This window comes from Clytia hemisphaerica, unplaced genomic scaffold (genome assembly GCF_902728285.1).
Source record: "Clytia hemisphaerica strain Z4C2 unplaced genomic scaffold, Clytia hemisphaerica genome assembly, whole genome shotgun sequence".
Lineage (NCBI taxonomy): Eukaryota > Metazoa > Cnidaria > Hydrozoa > Leptothecata > Clytiidae > Clytia > Clytia hemisphaerica.
The window spans coordinates 714,918-734,399 of record NW_027104140.1 but is presented as its reverse complement, the minus strand read 5'-3'; the positions used below and the strand labels follow the sequence as shown (position 1 = coordinate 734,399).

Here is a 19,482-nt window from a genome sequence, read left to right as displayed (position 1 = left end):
GGCACCCATTTTGCCTAAGTAACCCCCCCCCCAGGACAATACTTCAGATGCCCAGGATTCAAAAGCTTTTTTTCCGGTTTTCAAAAATTTTTCTGACCCCAAAGAGAACTTTGAAAGTTTTCGTGGTTTTCATAAGCTTAAAGGTAATTTGGAAGACCCTTAAAGAGACTATTTCAGTTTTTGTTTTGTTTTAAATACCTTGAGCCTTTAAGGTGGAAAACCGTCCCTAAAGTCAGCACACACCTAATTCCTATTTCTGTTTGTCCTCCACCTCGGGAAGGGTTTTTAAAATCAAGAAATTGTTTTACCTTTTGCAACAGCCTTGTCCAAGTCATGTCCAATTGTTTTGAGTTCAGCTAGGTCTGGTTCTGCAAACAACAACTCGACTGCGAACCGTCGGTAGGTCTGTTCATTCTTTCGAAAATGCCAGAAAGATGGTCCTGGAAAATGGGGATGCTCGTTTGTTTTAGCATCTTTCAAGGCCAAATTCTCGTAAGAGGTATCTGTGAGATATAAACCATCACATATCTCAAAGGTTGTATCAACTGATAACACAGCTTTGTTGTTGGCACAAAACCTAACAATATCCGATAGTTGGTATTCGTGATAATTGAAGGCACCAAATTCACTTTGGGTCAAAGTGAAAGACTTAGTAAAAGCATCATCACGTTTGATGTAGTTTAGGAGATTTTCAGCGCTAGTTTTTGGCTTTTCAGCGCCTTTGTCTTTCAATTTCTGTTTTCGGTTCTCGATAACTTTGGGATTTCTAATCGTTTCCGAGAGAGTGTCCTCTTCATCGTCAATCAAAGAAACGTAGATTTGCTCAGTCGACCTTTTTGCTGCAATCTTCTCATCAATCTTTGCTATAACGGTAGGATCTTGTCTGTAGTACGGTGGAGCATTCGGATTAGTTGCATTACCATGGCGTGGCATCTGAAACTCTTCATCTTGAACTTTCGCCTTATAAATGACAAGAATGAAAGGATGATAAGCTTTTTCTGATGCACGTTTCACTTGACAAATAGTTTGTGTCAACCACGGGTTGTATTTGTTCTGTCTGTAGGTACGCTTGATTTCATACACTTCATCTTCGTTGACCACTGCGGGTAAGAACAATGACCTATCCCTCTCATTGATTGTGAACTGACCTTCCTTTTCATCGGGGTGGGCAACACGAGGTTGTTCATCCTTGATCCAATGGAAAAACTTGCGCGGTGTTCCTTTGCTTAGGTAGCTACCGTTATCATCAGCTTTCACTGATTTTAATGGAATTTGTCGTGTGTCTATTGTAAACGCAGTGCTATGTTGAATTCCTGATGGTTTTTTGAGCATAAGGTAATCTTCAGGATTGTTAAAGAGCATATTAAAAATGACTTGAGCATCAAAATCTTGGTTATCGTCAGATTCTTTTGAACATGAACCTGCCTCCTCTTTTGTAACGATAGATTCATGTTGTTCCTTTTTTGGCAAAACACGAGATGCTTTTTTGCCGGTTGCTTCTTCTTCGTCAGATGAGGAAGGGATGACCTGGAAATAAAATTAACGCTCTAAGATTCATATTATTCTTCATTTCGGGTTAGCGCATAATTTTGTAGCCTATTACTGACATTACCAATTCAACATGATTTTTTGATCTTACAAGTCCGTGATGGAAAAAGGTAAGGCGTCACAGACGGAACGATGCAGGGGAAAAACCGTATCAGTCTAAAAACCGGAGTTACACACGCCAAATTTGTCTGCCGACACAAAATCTTTAAATTTTTCAAGCAAGTCGGGCAAAAATTTGTAAACAATTCACCAATTTTTCAAAATCATAGCATAGAGGCGATCTTTTGCTTGAATTTGCTTAGAGAATTTCAAAAATTGGCCGACAAAGTTGGCGTGTGTGTAAATCTGGCTTAATAATTCTGAAGCCTATTAGCAGGTTTGCTTGATTGCATGATCGAGGTTATTTTTTATGTGACCACCTATCGAATTTACTTCTAGTGTCGAGTTATATGTGATCATCTGGGCACGATTATTCGATCGAGGTGCGTCTTTTAGAGATTTTTTTGCCTTTGCATGCCTAAGAACGGCCAGGAAATAGTCGTAGTGGTTTCTTTACTACTAAGCTTTAAGCTGTGATAATGCAAAGTTTTTAAGAGCTAGGACTGAAGGTATTCGAAAATCTGGTTATCATGACGTACCAAAACTCTTCGAAAAAAAGATTTCAAAATTCAAAATTCAAAGTTAAAAGTTAAAATTAAAGTTTAATTAAAGGTTAAAAGATTACGTCACAGGGGTTAAATCATTATGTAATCAGACTTACGCATATCAAGAATTGAAATTTTATCGGGCGCTTACTCAGAGACCCGTTAGAGCTTTAGTGTATCAGGAACGGGTAGGGAAATGAAAACCCGGGGGCACTGGCACTAACTTTGACGGCCCACGAAAATTAGTAATTTTTGGGACCAGAGCTTAAAAAAACAATTTTGCTTAAGTGCCTTCTCCGAGATATAAACATACACCATCCAAAGAAAGCTTAAAATTAAAAGCTAGGAAGCTAAAAAGATTGGCAGTATTTAAAAAGTAGTTGATTAAAAAAGTGAAAAAAGCTTACCACAACATTTGATGTACTCATCATTGCTTCTCACTCTTCACACAAACCAAATAAACAGCAACGAAAGAAAGCAAAAAATATTGTTTTCTTTTTATCGAAGATTTCGCCAATTGCGGACCGTAGCGTACAAATTTAAAAACCGGTGTTCTATTGTTTAAAAGATTAAAATAATATTCATATTATTTAAACATGAAAAAGTGAGTCAAAATAAAACAATAGTTAACAGCTTTTAACTAAATACCAATAAAAGATTATTCAGTCCATCAAGGATAATAGTGATAAAGGCTTCCTCGATTATGCGATAAGACAAAAAAGAATTCAACACACATGCTTATAAAAAACGCTTAAAACGAGAACAAAATAGGAAACATTTTTTGAAGTGATTTTCGTGATTTTGGTGAAATAGGTGAAAAACCTATGATTATGTACCACTTTAAAAGACTTTAGATTTGTAATAACTGTACCCTTATGGCCTCGTATACATCCGTCATACCTTTTTCCAATTATCTCTTACCTTGATATTTTAAGACGAATTTGATAAAGAATAAAGAAACCAAATACCCGTATCCAAAATACAGTACCAAAAAGGGCCCAAATGATGACGTCATCACCAAAATTGACAAAAACTAATTATGTCAACTTCAAGGCATCATTGTCAAGGTTTCACATGCCAAATTTGAAGGGAAACAGACAAGCCAATCACGAGATATAGGTGTCCGGATTCCAGTACCAAAAAGGGCCCAAATGATGACGTCATCACCAGAATTGACAAAAACTAATTATGTTAACTTCAAGGCATCATTGTCAAGGTTTTACCTGCCAAATTTGAAGGGAAACAGACAAGCCAATCACGAGATATAGGTGTCCGAAGAGTAGACCTAGCCATGACGTCATAAGCCTTAAAACAATTGACTGATGACAATATCAAGACAATGGAGTGTCAATTTCACATCTACAGAACTCGTTACCTAAGTCTAGTACTGGTTACTTCCATTTAAGTACTGGTTACTTCTGGTTACTTCTGGTTACCTACTGGTTACTTACTGGTTACTTCTGGTTACTTCTCGTTACTTACTGGTTACTTCTGGTTACTTCTGGTTACTTCTGGTTACTTCTCGTTACTTCTGGTTACTTCTCGTTACTTCTCGTTCCTCGTTTTAGTAACAACCATTGTTGAATCTTTTTTACTCTTTTCTATAAAGAATAGAAATAGTCAAATTTATCAGAAATCTGTTTTTAATTCATTATAGTACATTACAAAGTCAACGAAGCTTGCTGATGACGTCATTGTCATCTCATGTGATGAAGACGCAAAGGATCATGGGAAATTTGCTAAGAATGTGATATGTTCCAATGAACTGTTGCTGACGGGCATCCTCAAGCAACAACTGGACGTGGAACAGTAAGGAAGAATTATTGGCTCTTTTAGAAAAGAAAAGATTTCCTTACTAGTTTCGAAAACCTTTAAGCGTTTTTTATAAGTTCAGATAAAGTGATGTAGTGATGCTTTACTGAGAAAATTGACTTTTATTGTAAAAGCAACCTCATGCATGCGAGTCATACATGGCAAAAATGATCATGGTTTGATCTTTCTTTCTTCCAGATACAGGCTGAATGCTGGTCAACAACCATCAACAGCGAATGACGGCAAACGAAAGAGAGCAAGTGTTGCAACTGCTTCAAATGGAAAGAAGTCTAAGAAAAAGTAGACTAAATCTCAAGGGGCTCCCCTATCACAGCTTTAACGAGTTTCCACTCTGTTTTCAAAATCTCCGAATCTATTTTAGTAAACTCTTTCAGAAATCTTCAGCTCTAGAGTTTTCCTTAAATAATACCATTCCAGTCGAAATAACGTTTGAGAAGTAAAGCTGCCGACCATATGCAAAGAAACTCTCGATTATGACCCTATCCTGACGTGTCGACAAAAAAATCGAGCCTTAAAAAGGATTATAAAAAGAGGCAGAGCATTATGTGTTTTCGTAATATAGATGTGACGTGACGTGACTTTTTTAAAAAGTATTTTATTTAAATTTAATTTGTTACTTTGCGAGGGTATGAAAATGTAGTCTAATATTTTTAGCTTAGCTTTATTACTTACTCACAACTTATCTTTATAGAGCTTTCAATGTAAATAACTTGTAAACAAAAAATCAAAAACGATTTATATTAAATGGTTACGTTTTACTTCATGTCTAGAGTCTCAAAGAAATATACGTTCGATAAATTAACCTGTCAAACCCCCTTTCCTAGACACGCCTCGTTATTTATCCTTGATATCTCATCATTTTTGCCACTTTGATCATTCAAAATGTATTTTTCACAATAATTATCTTTCTTCGTTTAGCAAGAATAAGAATAATAAACTAACAAAACAAATGAAGAAATAACAAAATGCTGACGCTGCAAAATTACCACATCCCCATCATATGGTAAGTCAGTCATCTTCATTTTCAATTTCATTGGTCATAAGAGACCTTAGCATGTATTTATTATATATACTTCCCTCCTTCTCTCAACTCCGTGGCCGGGTAGCTCAGTCGGTAGAGCATTCGCCTTACAATCTAAGGGTTGTGGGTTCGATCCCCGGTCACCGCCAACTCAGCGGATGATAGCTTAGAAGCTTAGATTGGGTAATCTGATCTAGGCGGTAAGTTACTGGGAGCTGAGAGTAGGTGTGGCGCCCCACCTCAGTATTCGATCTCCCAGGTCTAGCGCAAATAGAAAAGGGGATAGACTCCCTCACTCCCGGCTCCGCCGACAGCCAACAGATGAATATACTTACTTACTTACTTCTCTCCACTATTTCTCTCAGTTTGAACCACGCGTGATTTTGTGCAGAGATGCTGGCTAAATCGATCTGGCCAGCCAGGGTGCAGTGCGCAGTGCTGATGAGTCCAGTAAAGACGAAATTCATACACCTGTTCTGTCCACCTAATCTCCTGAGTGAATTAAGTCGGACAGAAATTCTTGATTTCTTCACATATATGTTTAATACCTTTTATTCAACATTGCAAGTTAGGACTTCCAAAAAGTGTTGCTTTTATTTTTCTACCCCTCGAATGAGTTATTGCTTACACTTTACATTACACCAGCACTTAGTATTGATTATACATTAGATAGAAGTATAGATAGTATAGATTGAACGATTAGGGCTCAAACTCCCGTTGAAATTCTGCTAAGATGGTCAGACCGCTAACGCAGCATTGTGTAAAACATTATGATCAGGAAAACATATTACAATATTTCAGTGATGACCTCTTGTGAGTGAGGTCGAATATTTAGTTTTTAATAGATAGATAGATATGCCCTCCGATGCATCGGAATGGGTCCTACCCACGATGGAGTAGGAATCACAGCGCAAGCAGACATTGCAACCCTGCAGATGCGAGCTGCCGAGCCATGGTGTATACCACGACACTCGAACTACACGGGAGAACGGGTGTCCTCGCAGGTGTAGAACCTCCTAAGTGTCTCGGCACACCACAATGTCTGGAATATCTACCCATACTCTTGTATCAGAGTTATGGTACCCAATTCCCCTCACATGGCATGGGTTGACCCGGGCGAAGGAGCATTCACTTGCCAAGTGAATCGTAGTGCCACGGTGGGTATCGAACTCGAGCCTTCTAGACAGAAGTCAAGCACGATAACCACTACACCACTACGCCGTTTTTAATAAAAAACAAAAATGCTTCTGGTTATTTTGTTTGTCAATATTTCAGTTATTGTATTACTTTTACATTATAGTGCACATGGACACATGAACTGAAGATGGTAGGGCACTTTGACTCCAATGTTATGTCTATTACCTAAACTGAATAACTTACATAAATGCTTGCTATTAATTGTATTAATACACTTATTTCAATGGCATGTTTTGTCAAACTTGACAAATTATTAAAGGAGAGAGAAAGAATTATAAATTAGTTGGATATTCCCTTGCTACAATTAGTTTGATTAGTTGTAGCGTTTTCCTGTTAAAACAAAGTATGAACTTTTCATCCAATGTTTACTACCTATTCTAACAAGAAACTTTTTACATGTTTGTAATGTTTAATAGGTGTTCAGGAGTGTCCATTTTTATTTACTTGACCTATGAATGGTCTTCGATTTATTTCTTGGTTTAGCGATTACAATACTGAGCGTTTTCCTTATTGTTTTAGGTCTTTTTATGTTGTTAATTCCTGTAGGGGTTGTGGTAAGTGGACTTTAGATAAATGTTGTTTTTCTTTCTTTTTTTCATCCGTATTTTTGCGTACCTTTTCCCTTAGGAATCCGAATGAGTTGTGATAGCTTACAAAATCTTTCTCTCATTTTCGTCGTTATTTCGTTTGACAACTTCTACAATTTCATGTTATAGGTCATCAATTTGTAATCAATACAATACCACGACGACGTCTAATCTTTCAACATTGTTTTGTATGGATTAGTGTAAGGAGAAATCAGAACATATTACTTTCGTCAAATAGAAGAGAGTTGAGTTAAAGGTATGAAATATGTCTCTTATTTATCTTTTGGAAAATGTATGAAGGTAAATTTTTTTAAGCTGCCTTCTTGGAACTTCTTGATCAAGCACATAAAGTTCAACATCGAATTACCTTTTCAACGGTATATAACTATGAAACATTCTGTACCCTTTTTGGTACGGTAAATTTATATAACTGGACATTCCACGTATGATCTTGATCCAGTGACATGATGTTGTCAGAGGTTTTAAAAATGGAGAATATTCTTTATAGGTGATAAGGTTCACAGTGTTTGTTCAATTTAACCCTGGCGTGTTATTAAATTAAGCCATTTCTCTAAAATAAAACCGTGTGATAAATGATTAATTCCTTATCCCAGTGTTTCAGTCCCTAGTTACACTTTCGCGAAATTACACATAAAGTATCCTCTTTCCCTTCTTTTACGAATATCAGTACAAATTTTTAATTTTGTTTGGCCCTTTTTCGAAGCTAATGGTGACATTATTACATAATGTTTCATACGGAAACAGCCCGGTTTTTTACCCGTAATGACAAATCTAAACTATACAAAAATTGTTCAAAATTTGCCATTGTCAGGTGTTTCCGTTTCTTCAAAAGAAATCATGAATTATAATATAAGCAAATAAAGGTAATACGATGCCTCGTATTGAATGTAAGTACTGTATTTAGTTTTCATACCGCCTTCCATAATTCTCCTACTGTAAATGCATACACGTTTTTTATAAGAATACATTTTATAATAACATAAGGTTTCGATGACCAAAATATTAAGGACAACTTAGAATATTTCAAGGCTTCATGGACTTTAAAACACCTAATTTCTTAGGAAATTGCACAAAAATACTCACAAAATAGTAGAAATGCGAACAGAACATTTTAAAGCTTAGAACTGAGGTTAAAAACTTGCGTTTATTTTCCTTTATGTGTCAAAGCACCACTCAAACTTGAGGGTTGAAAAATACACAAAAAATCTTCTCATGACAAGTGTTTTAACACTCTAACCATCGTAAAAGAAAACAAACTCTTTCTATCATATGTTATAAAATAAACATACAGCTTTCTAACAAGTTCTTTCTCATGTTTTTGCACAGGCTGAATATTTCCGTAGTTGGGTAATCAAACATTTTGACTATGTGAATGGTTGAGAGGACGAGAGCCTATAAATAAGTAAACTTTTAGAGAAAAAAAAGCTTTTAAAATCTCCTTACAAGAATTAGTGATTATCCCTTATCATATTTCATTGGATGTTCGTTTATGAGCAAATATTTACTGTTTGTTCGTGTTTCTTACACGTGAAAGCAAACAACATTTGTAACATGAAATTGTTGTTGTGTAGTACTACATAGTATAAAGTTCTTCTTCTGTTTTTCGGATCTGTTAAATCTGTTAAATTGAGGGATAATATTTGATGGTTGGTTTTGATTGCATAAATTTCGGCTCGTTCTGATTTTTCCACTACATTTGAAGAATGTGCTTTTTTCATAAGAACCAGGGAATTCTCAGCTGTTCTTATGTTTTTGGTGTTTTTGTTGCTTGGAGTGTTAAATTGTTCTTATTCTTATCTCTCTTATTCCTAACACGAAATGGAGTTTCTTTTAAGCTTATACCCAATTTGTACAATTTATTTTGACCCTTCTGACACCCCTGTCTCACGTGTACCGGTGGAACTTCTTCCCACAGTCGGGATAAAAATTTCTATTGAAATCCCAGGGGGTGATAGAAATTCTATTCTTCCCAGGTCAGAAGATCCAGTTTCGATGGTTTTGGAGTGCAATTTTTTCCATCGAATTTCAAATTGGGATGAAAACATTTTCAAGTGGGTGAAATTGTAGGGCATCCTTCCCACCGGGGAGGAACTATTAGCAAAATTTTCCATTGTGAAAGTAGCCCAACCGGGTCTGGTACACAGGTTTGTCTTCTGCAATTACGAAAGTTTCTTGTTTTTTTGGGGGGAAATCTGGCACTCAGATTGGCTCTTTAATGCAACATTCCTGGATGTTCTTATTTTTTCCTAAATTTCAGCCTAAATGTTCTTATAAATTAGGTTCTAATGAAATGATGTAAAGCCAAAAACCTTCAAACCACCATCATCGCTCAAGTTTTCCTCCCTTCGACAGGTTCTTTCTGGACGGAAAATTTAAAATAAAGAAATCCAGTCTTCATTCAAGTTTTGTGAAACATGAATGTTTAGTATGAAAATTTCATATTTGACAAAAGAATATTTTGTTGGTACATACATTTTTAAAGAGGGTAAGGTCGAAGTTTATCCCCTTCTTCAAAAGTTTTTCCGTAAATATTGATATTTTACAATAACTTAGAGGCTCGAAAAAGTAAAGTGAAACGTTGAAAGGCTAGACAAAAAAAATGTTTTTCGAGAGACTTTAATCAAACCTTCTTTATGCATGTGATATTCCTTCATTGGATTTATGTTTTGGTTGGTATAGTTTGAAACAGGCCTCGCTTTTTTGATAAAAAACATGACGACCACGGTCAATTCCAATGGATTTATGCCAATCTTTTTTTTTGTACTTTTAGATTTAATCAATGCGCACCCCATGGTTGTTTAAATCACGGTTGTCAAAAAAAAGACGATATATAGATATGTTTAAATCAGAAAGGCTGATTTTGGAGACATGATGGCATAGAAAGGTTTGAATCTTCATTTTCTTTTTTTCACCACTAGATTTTTCACCTCAGATTAGAAATAAGCGCTAAATTTATTTTCAATTCCTTCCAGCGAAGTAAAAATTCTCGTTTTGGGGCTCTAGCTATTATCCTAGTATAACAATCTTAAGATTAGAAAAAATCCGTTTTGCACCATTTTTGCCGGAATCCATGAAAATTTGTTTCTCGCTTCTCGTGCATTAGATCACCAAAATGCGCAGATAAAGAGCTGATCTTTCAAAAGGGCAAAAACAATTTCAGCAAAACCCTACTACGGTCAGATTTAGAGATCCGAGAACCGCGTTACCTGAAATCCTCCTGTTTCTCAATGTCCCAAAGATCGCGCAGTACTGTTACTTCACGGTTTTTTTTTTGTTTGCTTTTGGTAGACGGGTTACTAAATGCGATGTGACTTGACTTGTTGACGACATGCGACATAGGGTTATCGATGTTTATTGTTTTTTTCAGAAAATGAATGACATGGTAAGAATGAAAGAACGATCACAATCAAAATTTCCAGTAAGAATCACTCCTTTTCATTCTTTCGTTTTCAACCCTGCCCAAGTGCCCACCGACAAGTTTTCTCTCTACGCTTATTTAAACTCCTATGCTCACTTTTCCCGCATGACATCGTTCTAAATTCACAGAAATTTTGCACAAAGAGGCCAGTCGTGAAAATTGCCTGCTAATCTTTCTACCTTTGAATTATACAACTTTCGATGTGAGATTTTCAAACTTTTCAATAACACTATTTTATCAATTTATTTATAAGGCGAAAATAAAAAATTGTAGTGTTTCCGGAATGCGGATGAAGGAAAAAAAGCTCTCATGCGACCGGCCGGAAAATTTTTTGATAACTTAAGATCATTGAAATAGAACTTTAAAGATAACTTTTATTTACAAACAGTATGAAGTAAGCCCTGAATACAAATGCATCAACTAACGAACAAATTTTGATTTACAAGCGGGAACATCTAACCAAACGACGTTTGATAGCTTTAACGGTCAACTTGATTTTCTTTATGATAAACCATATAGATGAACCCATAGTCTGCGGCCGGGTCAGAAAATTTGTTTTTTTCACCCGGCCGGTTTTCGGAAACATCACATTTTTTTTATTTTCGCCTATAAATGACCCTTGTTATCAATTCCGAAGTTAGTTAGTGTGAGAAGGATAGCAAATAAGAGCTGTGGTTTGATGCCATGTTTAACTTCTTGCCATGGTCATGGTTTATTTTTTAGCTTTAAGAAACACTCAACATGTTTTTGATATAGAAAAGGTATTTCACCAAAGCCCAATTTTCAAAAGAAAGTTTATTTTGTACAATTTATTATTATGTACAATCTTTGATTTCAAATTCTAGTGACGTTAATCACACATCACTGAGTGCATTTGAGATGATTGTACCTGATGAACATGTTTTTTCGGATAATTATTTCCGTGTAAAAGAAGAAGAAAAATGAAGAACAGAAACTCAACATTGCACTCGTTCATTATCAGTGAGTCTTCACTTATTTGTCAGTTAAATAGGAGTCTTTCGATTGTTTTCATGGGGTCCACGGCCCGGCTTTTTGAACAAAGCGGCCGTAGTGTAGAGCTCTCGACGACGGTGCGCAAGATCAAAAAACTCTTGGATTGTGCCGCTGATGCCTTAGACCACTAGGCGGCCATCGCATCCCGCTATGAGGCAGGCTGGAGCATAGGCGCTTTTAGACCATGTCGAACTTATCAGAGGAAGAGATTTGTAATTGCTCCGGCCTAGGCCTTTAATTCTCTCTTCCGACAACGACGGTCAAGGTCAAGACATTTTTTTTTGTTTATCTAATCCGATGATCTATTCCGATTTAATAAAAACGATCATTGGATTTNTTCGCATATCATTATGTATCTTATGGGGTCCCGAAAACACGTTTCTTTTTTGGTCTTCCTCTTGGAGATTTAATTGCATTGTTAATTGGCCCTGGATTTAATTCTACATCTCCATCTACATTAAGCCGAGTGGATTAGCAAAAAATTGTATCGTATAAAGAAGGGTTCGTTATTTATATGGTATTGCGAAGTATGTAGTCGGTGGGCGTTATAATGGTCGTGCCTTTCTTGACCTTCGTAATGGCGATTATAGTCAAACCAAGGAAGTAAAAGAGAGTATCCCTTACTACCTTGGCGGTGCCTTCGTTGACTTTGGCTGATATCAGCTCTTTTGGTGGGCATGTTTTTTTGTTTTTTTTTTGTTTTGTTTATTTGTTTCTTTGTATTTTTTTGTTTTTTATATTTTCTTGTATTTTTTATTTTCTTTTTCTCGGTTTTCTATTTTTATGCCTCTTTTGTTACTTTTTTTCGATAATTATATTTTACAAAAATTTTCCTAGTAAAATAAGTTCTTCTTTTACTTTTTCTTCGTTCTTCTTAGCTGCTACTTCTTTCAACTGAATCTTTAGTGGGTGCAACTTGAGTTCAGCTATCTTGAGAGTGTTTTCAAAGTGATTCCTTGATAAAATGTATTTGATGGATTGATGTATTTATCAAACTGGCTTCTTCTTTTATTTTATTTTGTATTTCTATTGCTTATTACTCTAAAGGTAAAGAAAAGTATCATTAAAAAAATATTTAAGTGCAGCTCCAGAGTAAGAATTTCACAAAATATTTCCAAAGTACATTCTCGGACATCGGTTAATTTATAGGTTTTGTATAAAAAAGAAACATTGAAACGAAATTTTATTACTTGAACATTCAGCTATCCACCCACTCTACAGCTAACAATTTTCAACCTTTCAACACACAAATGCTTTTTTATAAGAGCGCATATTATCTCATTACGTTTGTGGTTGACAAAATATTTTACTGGTTTTATTTATTTTTTCTTCAAACCCTTCATCGCAGAACTTATTTTTCATGCATCTTTTTATAGAGACAGAGAGTGCGTGAAAGATAAAGAAAGAGAGGCGAGTGAGAGAAATTAACACTGCGGTGAAGAACACTAAGAAAAAAATATACGAGCACAATGAATTATTGATGACTTTACATTGCAAAGAAAAACGCGGGAAACCTATTCATTCATTCAATTATGTAATATTACCAATCTAAAAGAAAAAATACATCTACTAAGTAAAAAGTGCGCGAAAATGGTTCTGTCTGTAGTAAATTTTTGGATGGAGAAGCAATCAAAAATCTATTCATGAACCTTTTGATAAGCTAGGCTAAAAAAACGCATAGCCTGGAAATCTGGCTCCGACAAACTGTTAACGCTGAAACTTATCTTTTTTATAACTTTGTTTGACAATGGTTTCATCAAAAGATTTTAGAGCCAGGAGATACTTCGCAAAAATTTCTGTGCTGGATAATTTCATTATGAAAGTCCAATGAAATTCCAGAAAAACGGCGATTTCCGGCATATATATTTCCGGCATTTTCGGCCGGAAAAAATTGTTTCTCAAAAATCGGACTCGGCATCTTTGAGCAAAAAATCAGAAAAAACTAATTATAAAATCTTGAGAAAATGCCAAAAGACAAGTTTTTCCGGCATTTTTGGCCGGAAAAAAAATTTTCTCAAAAATCGGACTCAGCCATGTTTTGGGCATTGTTAATACGCATCTATGAGCAAAAAATCAGAAAAAACTAATTATAAAATCTCGAGAAAATGCCAAAAAACCAGTTTTTCCGGCATATTTCCGGCATTTTCGGCCGGAAAAAACTTTTTTTCCAAAATCGGGCTCCGTCACATTTTGGGCATTGCCATTTTGCATCATTGTGCCAAAAATCAGAAAAAACTAATGAGCCAATCCTGAGAAAAGCTGGTAACAGACGGACGAACGGACGAACGAACGAACGGACATCGGTTAATTTATAGGACCTCCGAGGTAGGTCCAAAAAGACAGCTGCCTTATCGATAATTTGCTTTTTTGATTTTTGCGTTTTTACTTTGTTTCAAAGTGGATCTTACGTAGTGGTTCAAGGTCACTTATCCTATAAGTGGCTAGAATAGGCATGGTCATTTAGGTGGCTAGCTTTACGTAATTTTCATCAAAATACTTTTTGCGGTGTGTTATTATAACTGCAGAGAAAACACTGCCTTTTCAATGATTTCCTCTTTTGATATTTGCATTTTTACTTTGTTTCAAAGTGAATTTTACATAGTGGTTCAAGGTCACTTATCTTATAAGTGGCTAGAATAGGCATGGTCATTTAGGTGGCTAGCTTTATGTAATTTTCATCAAAATACACTTTTTCAGTGTGTTATTATAATTTTCACTTGGATTTTATTTTACGTATTCTGGACTTTTTATAATCAAAAAATAACTTTTCTAACACAAAAAGTGCATTTTTTTCGTCACCGATAAACCAGTTATCAGACATTTGGTCGTACAATATAGGAATATTTTACTTTTACTTGTTCCAGATTTTTCGGTGTATTTTCCTCACCTAAAGGCTTGGAAAATATTGTACGAAAAAATTTCGGAACTCGAAAAAATATGCTAACATATTTTAACTATTTTAACTATTTTTAACCGTCAGATAACTATTACTTATTTTTATTTGACAAGCGTAAATAGGGACCTTTTATTGGTTTCTTTTTTTGTCCAATACTTTCAAATATGAGGCATCCGTGGAGGCTGTATATTTTCAAATTGACATCACTCAACAAATTTGAGCATCTTCTTTTTGATGTTAAGTCGCAAAATAGAAATTCGTACTTGTGAGGAAAAATTATCAAGAATCTCTATTTTTGAGCTTATAAATTGGCATTGTGTACTTGAAAAAATTACTCTTAAGTTCCAAATAAACAGCCTTCCACTTGTAAATTTTTTTGAAAATTTTTCAACCCTTTTATTGATTTTTATGAATATTTTCAGCTATCAAAGAGAGTCCCTTATATTACTCTAAATAGCCTGATTTTAGCCTATATTTACCTTATTTTTGGGTTATTAGAAGTACAATTTCTAACCCCCGGCACTTAGACCCCCCGTTTATTAAAATTTTGAAAGTTTTCATCACCCTTTTGTTTAATCGATCCTGGAAATCTGTCCAGTTGAGATTTTTTCACTTTTCATAACTTTTAACTTTCAAGTTTTTCTTCAGGGTTTCTTGTGTTTACCACGTCTGTTTTGAAGTCAAGGTTGCGTGCTGTTTGTGAGCTCAGGTATTTCTATTTTTTTAAGGTTCACTAGAGCACTAGAATAACTAGAGTGAGGGAACTTAAAACCTTTTTCAAAGATGAGAATGTATGTATGGCATAAATGGGTGTTTTAACAAATTCCATAGGCATTATTTTTGAAAATGTAAAAATCAACTATTTAAGTGGCTTAGCACATTCCATTGATAAGTTCTTTTTTTAGAGAAAGAAATAGCCTAGTTTGAGAAGTTTTGCTAGTGTAAAGCAGCATAGAGCTGCTTTTTGAAATCAAAAAGACTTTGTTTTAATTTTTTTTAATTCAGATATCAAGAATGACAACTATTTTGGATCCAATTGGTTGTGGCTTTGCAAAGATTGCCCTGTATAAAGGCGTAAACAGTGAAGGTGTAAATAAAAACTCTAGTACGGTTGCAGTCAGTAAAGTATTAAGATATGCTCATGAACGATTTCTTGAGGTGATGGTAGATGGGCAAGGGTTTAGTGTTAAGTATGTTTGGTACCGAAAAAATGTTGAAAAGATCAAAGAAAGTTTAACCTTATTTGGAAAGAACAATTCAGCTGTTAGAAATAGTTTGATTGATGGGTTTTCTAATGAAGTCTGGTCAGCATTGTGTCAAAAACAGAAAGCTAGGCACAGTCTTTTTCATTGCAATGGGTGTTTGAAAATTGAAAAGTATCGTGCACTGTTGGCTAAGTTTCCTATAAAAGAAAACGATTACACAGCAAAGAAGAGAGCAAAAGAAGGTGGCTTGTACAAACCGAATACCAGTGAAATGAGAAAGATTACTACAGAAAAGATAACAGAATTAGATAAAGAGTTTGTTAAAGAACATGGGTGCAGCTTTCAGGAGGCAAGCAAGAATTTAAAAGCATATAGTAAAAGAAAGGAGAAGACCGAGATGGCCCGACAGTTTAAAAGAACAGTGGAGAAGCTTGATGAGGACACAATAGTTTTGAGGTTTGAAATTTGACATTGAAACTATAGACATTGTGACACATATTCCTTTTACTTTCGTCCAACAATACTTTTACTTTGATATAGTGAGATTTTTTTTTGTGGTCCAAAATCTCAATATTCAGTCAGGCATTATTCACTGTAAAATAAGCAAAATTTGATTTGTGTCCTATTGAATGATTTTGACTGTATGAATTTGTCTATTAGTCTACTCAAACCTCAATTCACTTATTTTTTGGGATTGAATCTCACCTAAATAACATTTCATAATAACCATTGCATAATCAATTACTAATAACCCCCTAGTATCTCCTCTCCCATACTTTTCCACTACATAGAACAAATTAGCTGGAATCAATTTTGAATACTTATAGAGCGTATGGCAGTGATCACTCCATGCTTTCACGTGAAAGGGAAAGGACTGTGAAATGTATGGAACGTAAATCGGATGCAATCTCAAGAACAAAACTTCAGAATGAATTGATTGCTGCCGGTACAAAGAGACCCCGTTGCAGTGTTGGCCCCACTAGTAGCTACACAATTGAAGATTTGGATGGGTGTTTGGAGAAGGTTTTTTACAACTATTTTCAATCTGTATTTAAAGTTCTTGAAAATATTGAAGATTCAAAAAAACTGAACTACTTTTTAGATAACATTATTTTGTATGAAATCTTTATGAAAATGAGTTCAATAATTTCTGTTATAATTGCCAACCTTATAATAACCCTTCTAGCTTGGACCAATACTTTATTTTGATAAAGTTTTTAACAATCAAATGCAGGTCATTTCTGTTACTTGATATTCATTTTTACTGATCAGTCAGCATTTCCTTTACTTTCCAGGTTCGGGGATTGAAGAGAAATAATGAATTGGTTATCTTTGATAAGCTTGCCAGGGAGCACAAACTCAAAAACAAAAAAGGTTTGTCCACATTTTAATATTTTTTTAGTTCCTTTATGTACTATTATGAAAACGTGAAGTATTTCCATAGAAGTGATTTAAGTATCAATTTTTTTGGGTTCCCTTGAAATTTTGTGTTTTCCGTGCTTTGTGAATTTAAGTTTATCATGATTCAAAAGTTGTTTTTTGGATAGAATATTATTGCCCTTGTAAACTCGTCGTGTGTATAATAAATTGTTTTATGCTTTCTTTGTAGGTATTATTCCTGACAATTGTGGTCAAGTGCTCAAGAAAATGATGACAGAAAACGACATCGATCCCAATGATTTGAAAACAAATTGCAATGGGCCAAGAACTAGGAAGAAGTATAAACGGTATAAACACAATTTTGCTGAAATTTCTTTTTTTTTATTGTTGTCCATGTTATAGAGTGAACATTTTCTCAAGCTGGGGGGAAGAAGGGAAACTTGATTTAACTTCCTATTTTTCTTCATTACACCCCTTTGATTGTTTTGATTAAGATCATGAACGATTATTGAAATGAAAGTAAGCAGGGATTTTTTTCATATTTATTTTTTTATAGTGTTTATCGAGAAGTCACTGTACCTGTTGAGCCAAACAAACGAAAGATAAAAGAAAAATTGGATGAAGAAATCGATCAGGTATGCCATCTCATTTTTAAAAGTTATCTGATATTCTGATGGTGTATTGGCGGCCACCCACGCTAAAGCTCTGAAGGAGCATCACCATCGGAGACCAGATGTTAAAATTTTCCCGACCTTCAGAGCTTTAGCGTGTCGGAAGAAAATTTCTACATCGAGTATCAGATAATTTTAAAAGTTTTCTTATAACTCTTGAGCAAATTTAAGTTAGCTTTTCCAATAGTGAAAAGTTTAGCTTTATAACATTTTTTTTCACAATCCAATCCAAACTTTTTTTTGAAACACCCAGTAGTATAAAAATCAAAACTTCAAACTGTATTTCTCTCGTCCGCTTGAAGTTACCTTTACCGGTCTCACTTTTACAGTTAAAATGTATTCCATTTTTTTAAGTTGGCTCTTTTCGCTACTATGTGGAAACCACTTTCAAGGGAATCAGTCTATTGCACTGACATGGTTTCCATAATCAACTTTCCATCTTAAATTAGTATTGTCTGACATTAATGATTTTTTTTGTTAATAATTTTTCAGGGTAAGTATTCGTACGGCGAGAGTATCATTCCCCAGGAATTCAAGAAGCTGACCGTTATCGAGGATGATGATGGAAGTAAAGAAATTGTTGAGACAACGTTTGAGATTTCAGGTAATTCCTTTGGCTAAGTTACAGTAAAGTACTATAAAGTCTTTTTACAATTCTTTTTCTTCTTACTTTAATCGCGAAATTAAGGGCTCTGACCAGAGTTGAAACATCACACAAGATAAAACTTCTAGTTTCGGTTCCTTGACACACAAACAAAAAATTTAAAGCAAAATCTACACAAACCGTAAATAAATTCATGGTGTGTATCTTTTTAAAGGTCGAAAGTTCGCAATTGATCTCGTGCGTCAACGCATTAACGAACGTGTCGAGAAATATTTACGGATTCAGCCTGACAAATACTTTGAAGACATGACTAACGAACAGCTAAAATCTGAAATGACCCGACTAAACATGAGATTTTGCGAAAAGCATCCACGAAAACGAATGCTTCGTATGCTGGAAATGTTCAATCGACAACGTTTTATTATTTGTTGGCATGATACTTCGCCGATCGTTGGTTCGTCGCATTTTCTGGTCACTCTGTCATGTGTCTACGATCAAGCTTTGTTCTATCTGGATGACGAGTATTATGAGAAAACAGGTAAAACTTTAAAGAATAATTAATCATTATTGCGCCCGTCGCATATAAATAATTTATATGCGACGGACCTGCGATAATAACGAAATACATCGTCTACAAGACTAAATCCTGTGTTTTTACTGTGCATTTCCATTTTTGTTCCTTGTCTTCATAGCGTTTCGATAATAAAAATTTTGTCGTTGTAATATTCAAATAAAAATGTCAAAGCAATTTTTTGTTTTCATCATGAGAGTGCTTTATTTTGTAGCCGAATTGGCAGTTTCATTTTGCTTTTTGGTAATAAAAACAGTCGAGACAAAATGCCTTAAGCCAGCCTCAAACTCGTATCCCGGTCTGCTTCTTCGTATTTTGAAATTTCAAGATAGTAGAGAACAAAGAAAAAGAATATATTTTTTTAAACAAAAATAAAAATTTTCGGCCAAATTTCAAGATTTCAAAAACACCCCTGTCTCACAGTGGAACTTTTTTCCTCGGTTTTGACTAAAATCCGCCAAATTAAGTTCCCGCCAAAATTTCTTTTTTCCGCCATCCGCCAAATTAAATTCCCGCCAAATTAAACATTTTGAAAATATGATCTCTTTTAAGGTGTTTTTGCTATTTTTCACTGTTTTGACGTCATCTTAAGGTTAAATTTTTAAGCGACCGACAAATTAAATCCCCGCCAAATTTAGTTTTTTCGTCCATCCGCCAAATTAAATTCCCTCTGAAAAAACTTTTTTGGTCAACCGCCAAATTAAATTCCCGCCAAAATTTCTTCCTTTAAGAAGGTAGCTAATCCAGTGGTCAGTTTAAATACCGAGCTCAAGATGTTTGCAAACAGAATAAATATTCAAATTTCATCTACATAAACGCAAATATATTTTCCGGCAACTACTTTTTATCATGTTCGTTAACCCGGCTTTAAC

General features: G+C 34.9%; 2 protein-coding genes and 1 long non-coding RNA gene across 4 annotated transcripts; 2 read left to right on the top strand and 1 right to left on the bottom strand.

Annotated features, from left to right (window-relative positions):
• Window positions 1-217: 217 nt before the first annotated feature.
• Window positions 218-2,827, bottom strand: LOC136813769 (uncharacterized). Its single transcript, XM_067070261.1, has 2 exons — window positions 2,600-2,827; window positions 218-1,527 (listed from the first exon to the last, which is right to left on the bottom strand). Exons 1-2 carry the CDS (start codon window positions 2,621-2,623, stop codon window positions 292-294), a joined length of 1,260 nt encoding a protein of 419 aa, XP_066926362.1. The 5' UTR covers window positions 2,624-2,827; the 3' UTR covers window positions 218-291.
• A 1,022-nt stretch (window positions 2,828-3,849) lies between these two features.
• On the top strand, window positions 3,850-4,770 carry LOC136813768 (PAX-interacting protein 1-like; the record flags this gene model as incomplete). The annotated part of the gene is given in 2 exon segments (XM_067070260.1): window positions 3,850-4,001; window positions 4,203-4,770. Coding segments are annotated over 2 exon segments (258 nt in total), but the record flags the coding sequence as incomplete, so codon positions are not given.
• A 168-nt stretch (window positions 4,771-4,938) lies between these two features.
• On the top strand, window positions 4,939-7,080 carry LOC136813722 (uncharacterized). 2 transcript variants are annotated; one of them, XR_010847535.1, is made up of 4 exons: window positions 4,939-5,028; window positions 6,347-6,373; window positions 6,763-6,797; window positions 6,960-7,080. It is a non-coding gene; the product is annotated as an uncharacterized lncRNA (long non-coding RNA). The 2 variants fall into 2 exon arrangements; XR_010847536.1 differs by lacking the exon at window positions 6,763-6,797.
• Window positions 7,081-19,482: the final 12,402 nt, after the last annotated feature.

Coding starts and splice junctions, on each gene's coding strand:
- LOC136813769 (XM_067070261.1), bottom strand. CDS start 2,623: ATGATGAGTACATCAAATGTTGTG. Junction 1,528..2,599: donor TGAGTACATCAAATGTTGTG/GTAAGCTTTTTT, acceptor TTTTATTTCCAG/GTCATCCCTTCCTCATCTGA.